The 7,049-nt window shown below is 43.9% G+C and overlaps 2 protein-coding genes across 2 annotated transcripts; one reads left to right on the top strand and one right to left on the bottom strand.

Moving 5' to 3' along the window:
• Positions 1-448: 448 nt before the first annotated feature.
• Positions 449-2,889, bottom strand: cetn4 (centrin 4). Its single transcript, XM_036551286.1, has 5 exons — positions 2,806-2,889; positions 1,664-1,819; positions 1,183-1,311; positions 811-948; positions 449-698 (listed from the first exon to the last, which is right to left on the bottom strand). The coding sequence occupies exons 1-5, from the start codon at positions 2,806-2,808 to the stop codon at positions 609-611; spliced, it is 516 nt and encodes a 171-aa protein (XP_036407179.1). The 5' UTR covers positions 2,809-2,889; the 3' UTR covers positions 449-608.
• A 688-nt stretch (positions 2,890-3,577) lies between these two features.
• On the top strand, positions 3,578-5,732 carry bbs12 (Bardet-Biedl syndrome 12). The gene is made up of 2 exons (XM_036551798.1): positions 3,578-5,490; positions 5,566-5,732. Exons 1-2 carry the CDS (start codon positions 3,708-3,710, stop codon positions 5,730-5,732), a joined length of 1,950 nt encoding a protein of 649 aa, XP_036407691.1. The 5' UTR covers positions 3,578-3,707.
• The last annotated feature ends 1,317 nt before the right edge of the window (positions 5,733-7,049 follow it).

Here is a 7,049-nt window from a genome sequence, read left to right as displayed (position 1 = left end):
ACTTCATTCTATGCTATTAATCTTTGGAATTTAGTACAAAACAGGTAATTTCAGACATCTCAAATGTCATCTTATTTACCACACAAGACTTGATAAGCCCACTGCTGAACAGTGGTGATTTTCAATATAAGTAGTGTTAATGAAATAATTAAATATGGCAAGACCTGTCATTGATGTGAACACGAACGGTGTTGTGACACTGCATTAAGTTAATGTTGAGAGATTCATCATTCAGCACCTGATAACTAAGACAAACATTGCTTCACTGCCCCCTAATGGTGAATATATTCAGAGAGCAGAAGCCTATTCATTCACTGAAGCCTTCCTCTTTGATCTTCCGAACATGGCTTTAGCCAGTCACAAAGCAGTGTATCTACTCTTTAAGTACCCAATTGTGTATTCTTATGCAATCGACAATTAATAGCAAACAACATTTTATTGCCGTAAACATCTTACAAAATATGAATGTATAATAAGTAAGGCCTTAAAAAATGAAGTGGCAAACCTTCCTAAAATGCTACATCCAGTTTCATCAACAAATACAAAGTGCAAGTTTCTCTGCTGGATCCTTTACCATACCAATGAACGCACCATACTGATCATTTTGACTAATACAGACTGGTCTTCTTCATAATCCTTAAAAACTCCTGTTCATTAATTTCTCCATCTCCGTCTCTGTCAGCTTCATCAATCATTTCCTGTTGAAAAAAAAAAAAAATCTTCAATGATCAGAAAGCTGACACATTCGACTTACATGCATCAAGGCAATTTAAAGCCAAACGGGAAGGTCCATTACGGGGGGTTACTTACTTGCAGCTCTTCGTCTGTCAGGTTCTCGCCAAGTTCTTTGGCTACTCTTTTGAGATTTTTGAATGAAATTTTCCCAGTGCCATCATCATCAAACAATCTGAAAGCCTTCAGAATTTCTTCTTTAGAGTCTTTTTCACTCTGTTTATGGGTTGAAAAAAAAAAAAAACAGACAACAAAAAAAACATACCCCTGATTCTAAGTGTTTATGATGCTGGCAGTCGGTTATTGGCAGAAAATCATTTATCTGCTTAGGGCTGTACCAAAGACAAAATGGCTAACAAATCAGCATATCCTAGTTAACGGAGTATCCTATTTAAAGATTCCTAATGACAGTGTTATAAGAAAAGATCACTGAAATTCAGATGAACTCACCATTTTCTGTGTCATCATGGACAGAAAGTCACTGAAGTCAATAGTGCCAGAGCCCTCCTTATCAATGTCAGCAATCATCTTCTTAATTTCTTCTTTCTTGGGTTCAAAACCCAAGGCACGCATGGCAACCTGCAACAAACAGTGCCTTTGTAACTCAGCAAATTCGAACGGCACCTTTAATCCCCTCTTCAAACTGTTTACAAAAAGGGAGAGAGGGAGCCTTACCTCTTCCACCTCACAAAGGTAACCCACACCTGGGCAGGGCACCGGAGGCCATTTTAGATCAAGACACTCAATACACACAGTTCACGTGAGGGGTGATTATGTGGCTACATGAAAGAACAGGTTTGTCCGGGGCTCTTGGGTTAAAAGCAAAGGATACCAAAAGAGCCCAAACGACTACAGTCAGGACCACATACATTTCAGTCTCCACAACACGTTTGACTACAACAATGAGTCATCTGGCTGATGGAAATGATACCTTCAGTTCTTTAACATCGATAGTCCCTGAGCCGTCTGTGTCAAAGAGGTCAAATGCTTCCCGGATTTCCTGCTTCTGTTCCTCGGTTAGATCTGGTTTGGGACCAGGTTTCTTCCGCAGATTTGCAGAGGAGCTGGGCTTTCTGTAGTTAGACGCCTTGGAAAAAAGAGAAAATGCAACGTTAGCGTTAGCTATGAGTTAGCTAGCTGGGTAGCTAACGTCACACAGCTGGAGACCTAACGTTGGCAACCGCGTGACATGTGGGCGGCAGCACATCTTTGCTAGCTCACCTGCAAACTGTCAAGTGTACAACTAGACAGTTAACGCTAGCCATAGCTGGCTAATCAAGTTCACTTTCAACACTCGCTAATGCAGAGTTGTGGTGCCCTGATTGCTAAGTAGCCTAGTTAGCTAACGCAGTACGGGATGCACGCAGCTAACAACGTTAGGTATGGTGAGTTTCACCGTTAGAGGCTGTACTCTTTTTTGTTTTTAGCCATCAAGCTAACGTTGGACAGCCATCTGACATGCCCGTGCAATTCAAAGGTAAAATGTGTTTCCCCAGACATAAGGGAACAAATTGTTACTGGCTAGCTAGCTAAAGTTAGGTGTCTTTATCAGTGTCTAAGTCCTACATAAGGTAACAAGAAAGGAAGGATGTACCTTCTGTTACAAACAAAACGATGTGTGCACAGGTTTAGCTTATATTAGCTGGCAAATATGATCTTAGTTTCAAGTTAGCTGTCGTTACTCTAGCTAGTTCACGGTTTAGATTAGCCAAGTAGCGCTTTATTCAAACCAATATATCGTGCCAATAAGTAAGACGTGAAATACAAGCCGAAATGGGAAGTTAGCTTGTTCGTTAGATGTAGTGTCTAAGGTAGCAAGCCAAAGGGGCACATTGTTCCTTTTAATCATATGGCTACCATTGCAAGATGGTCAATTTCCTATTAAACGACTAACTTAGCTAGTTAGCTCGCCAGCTAGCTCACAACACAGGAGAGGAAACGGAGACCTTTCAAATGAGGATCTGTTTCTTAGCGGAATGGCATAAGAACTAGCAAGCAAGAAAGTGTGGGAGCATATTATCTCCGACTATCCAATTTAGATAAAATAATTTATTAGGTTAATGGTTTACTTACCATTTCAAAATGAATGGGCTGTAAGTAGCTTACTTGCTTACACTGCGCTCAAGCAACGTTTAATGCAATCAGATCAAGTAAACAAACCGTGCAGCAACTGTCCATCAGATTATTTTAAATGACAAGGTATTAGGCCAATAGGAATGCGAATTTGCCGTCTAAAACGCGAGAAATAAAGTTTTAGACCAATTGACGTTTAGGTAGGCGGGACACAACCAGCAGCAGCAAATGAACATGGGTTTTTCTGTTTCCTAGTAACAAGTAGGGAAATTGCCGCGCGCACCGAAACAAATTCTGCGCATGCTCGCTGATATAAAATGGCCCGAATTGGCAAGCGCAAGAAAGTGTGTGATCTGTGCAATTAATATTGTTTTGAGGTATGCGTGAATTTTCTTGGGTGCGTTGTTAGTTATTATTTTTGCTAAATTACATCGCAAACAACGTATAACGACATAGAATTTTGACATTTTCAAATTTCACGTTCAAATCCGTTGGCGGATTAGAGCTAGTTAGTTAGCAAGATAGGCTAACTAACGTTGAAAACTGTATCTGGCGTTCCTAGGTTACCCCTTTGCAATTTCTTCATTAGCTAATGTTTGCTAGGTAGTTTACTTAAAAAAAAGCAAAAACATAGCGTAATGTACTTTAGTGGCAACCAAAATAGTTTAGTTATACCAGCTAGTTAGCAAAGGTCAAGCTCATGGAGTATATTCTACTATAAGTCATGATCATTGCTAAATAATATGAAACTGCTACACCATGGATAGTCAGATCGTGCTGTTTGCTGAGCCAGATGGGTTCTGTTCGTCTTACTGTGAACAGTAGAACATTTAGCTACCCAGCTCCTGCTAGTACTCCTGCTAGTCCTGTACGCACATAGTTTTTTTTTTTTTCCATCTGAGATGTCAGTTTCAGGATGCACAGTGATAAGCCGAGGCCGGCACATTGGACTGCAGCAGCTGGAAGTGTTGGCGGCAGCAACAAACGCATTCTTGGGTCCGAATAAAAGGTATAAGTTTGTTGAAGACCAGCAGGGAGGGGAGTCGTCCTTGGTGTGTTCATCCCTCCGTCTCTTGGAACAATTAGATCTCAGCTGCGCGGTGGGCCAGTTGCTCTGTGAGACTGTGCAGGCCCATCACAGGGCGTTTCACACGGGGACCGGGTGTCTGCTGTTCCTGGCGGGAGTCTGGAGTTCAGCCGCGCTGGAGTGTCTCCACAAAGGCATCCCCGTTCCACACATTGTCTCGGCCATGTCGGAGGGGCTGGAGGCGTGCTTGGAAACATGCAGATCAAGTTGCTCGCCTGTCAGGGATGATCTGTGCACTTCTGGCTCTGGAGAAGGTGAGAAGGGGAGAGGCCTAAATGATACTGCACGTGCTGTTTCCCCTAAGCTGGGGTTTGGTGACTCACTGCATCCAGGCACCAGGAAGCCTGCAGACATCTCTTCTCTGTCGTACTCTTTCGACGTGAACGCGCCCGGAGCTCGTTCATCTGGCTGCAAAGAAGGGCAAACGACCCTCACTCACAGGGTACAGGATTCCCAGAAGTTGAAGCACAGCAGGCATTTCTGCTTGAATGAAAGAACAGGGGCCGAAAGCTCAGCGCCAGCGTCGTTGCGACGTTCAGGGGATTCTGGAAGTGTGAACGTTATTGGCCTCGCCAGAGCTCTCAGTCACGGTTGTGTGGAGGCGATGCAGCTAGTCATTGAGGCGAGCAGGGTTCAGACAGAAGCTCCACAGAAAGGTGGTGTCTGTAGGGTTTTTGATGTGAATAAGCTGGTCACGTGTGTGATGCCTGGCTTGTCTGAGGGGCATGCATGTGTGCTCCGAGGATTTGTCTCTCTTATCTCTGTTGAGCAAGCTTCAATCGCCAAACGCTTTAAAGACCAGAACCTGAATGTCATTATTATCAGTGGAGACCTGAGTGAACAATACAGACATTTGGGCTTCAACAGGCCATCCAATGTCAGGTTTGTCACAGGGAATTTGGACAAATTGGGGTTTAGTAAGGAGAACGAGTGGGTGGATGAAGTTTCCGCAGCCCTGCTGAGATTGAAGGTGAATGTGCTTCTGGTAAACGGAGTGGTAACGGAGAAACTAATGGAGAGATGCGTCCGACATGGACTCCTTGTGGTTGAGAGAGTGAAGCACAACGTTTTGAGAGACTTTGCTGAAACGACTGGAGCCGTGCCAGTCACCTACGCTGCTCAGCTGAACGAGCAGTGTGTGGGCGGGGGAGTACGTGTGGTTGTTTGGGGAGACCACAGCAGACACGGAAAAGCAGATTTGACGGCTGTCAACGTCCAGGCTGACGGGACCACGCTGGCGACGGCAGTCATCACCGGCTGCGTGTTTGCCAAGCTGCAGGCGCTGGAGGATCGGTTCTGGGGCTGCGCTCATCGTTTGCACCACGCGCTCAAGGACGGCAAAGTCCTTCCCGGTGCCGGCGTTACAGAAATACTTTGCATCCGTCGTCTGCACAGACTCGCGAAAGAAGACCGGGGCGGGACACGTGGGGAAGATGCTGTCTCTGCCCCAGGAACCACTAATCCATACAGAGGGACGGTGCTCCAGCATATGTCGGATGGATGGGTGGAGTACATTGCTACGCTGATGTGGAATTCTGGCACTTGCTCCTCAAAACTGGAGGCTCGGACCATCATCAATCAGTCGCTGGAGCAGCTGGGTGAAGGACCCCTGAAGTGTGGCAGGCTCTTAGAATGCCTGTTCAGAGGTGGCACTGGTGGTGGCGAGACTTCAGGTGACATGGAAGAGGCGACGAGAGTCTACGACAATGTGACAGTGAAGCTGGAGGCCTGGAGGAGGGCCCTGGATCTGGTGTTCCTGGTGCTTCTGACTGACACAGAGATCACTACTGGCTTCAACAGTCAAGACACAGAGGACAAATCAGATATCGTGCTGCTTTGAAAACAAGAACTTCTCCATTTATTCAGTTTTTTAAATAGTTTTTTTTTGTTTTTGCTTCCTGAATTTGTATACATGCATTTTTTTCTAGTTAAATGTGAATAAATCTGTTTTTTAATCTATGGTCCAGTTGTGGAATTTTTTTGTATTGTTGCATAGATACAGAATTCTATGAAATTTCAGCAAAAGTGGTGTTATTCTGCTTTGAATGTGTTAGGCCTTCTCAAAACTCATTTGATCGATGAAAACACTTTCTCTTGTGCGACAAAGTATGTGAAACATATCATATACTGTATGAGCAATGACTGCCTGCAGATTGAGTATGACCACTAGAGGGAGACAGACATTTGTATACACCAGCGGAATGCAACCTGTTGCCCAAGTAACCAAAAGAATTGTTCCACTTGACATGCCTCGGAAGAGAAATAAATGCCTGTCTGCATAGGCTCAGTTGGTAAGAAAAGGAAAGTCGATTGTTTTAGAAGGATGAAAAATCCTTATAAAAGACAGTTAACAGACAGCAAACCTTTTACCCTGCAGATTAAACAAGTGTCACGAGTGAGTAGTAAGGTCCATATGACCATAGGATTATGGTTGTATGACCATATGCCTTATGTATGTTTTGTAATTGAAGTGAAATGCAATTTTTTCACAACCAGGAGACAATGAAACCAAGAACAATGAGTCACTTATCAAAATAATCCAAAAATAGAATTTTTGTTTAACTGTCAACGATTTTTCCCCCTCAAATACAAAACGAGCCCCGAAATTCTGATTTAAAGGGTATCCTTTATCCCAGCACCAAATAAACAGTAAGTCTGGTTCACGGTGACTGCTGATGAGGTCTGAATTTGGCCAGAGCTACGAGACAAGAGGGCCATTTCCTGTAGCCAGTCCAATGCTGAGGAACAGACAGTGCTGCTGTGTTGGAATACTTTCCTTCCTCCTTTAGACGACTCGGTCAACATCACCTTAGTGCAACGTCTGCAACAGAGAACAGAGCTGGGTACAGGTGTACCTCTGGATTTTTGCTATGAAATATTCATAATAACAGCCCCGAAGGCAAAACCTTTCAGATGCTTATTTGCTCTCTAGCTATGCCGCATTATTGCATGGTCAGTGTTTATGTTTTTTTTTTTTTTTTCTTTCAATCGCCTGAAAAGATGCCAGAAGCTTAACCCTGCACAGTAGTGTGCTAAAAATGGATGTATACTTTTCACAGAGTCCCCAGACCGCCCTGACAGTCAGTTGTGCACACTTAAGTTTAAATTAAAGACGGGCATACCTTACCACCGCATAATGATGAAAAGCACACTGGAG

Source organism: Megalops cyprinoides, chromosome 18, assembly GCF_013368585.1.
Source record: "Megalops cyprinoides isolate fMegCyp1 chromosome 18, fMegCyp1.pri, whole genome shotgun sequence".
Taxonomy (NCBI): Eukaryota; Metazoa; Chordata; class Actinopteri; order Elopiformes; family Megalopidae; genus Megalops; species Megalops cyprinoides.
Note: the sequence above shows the minus strand (reverse complement) of the source record. Positions and strands in the feature narration are given on the sequence as shown.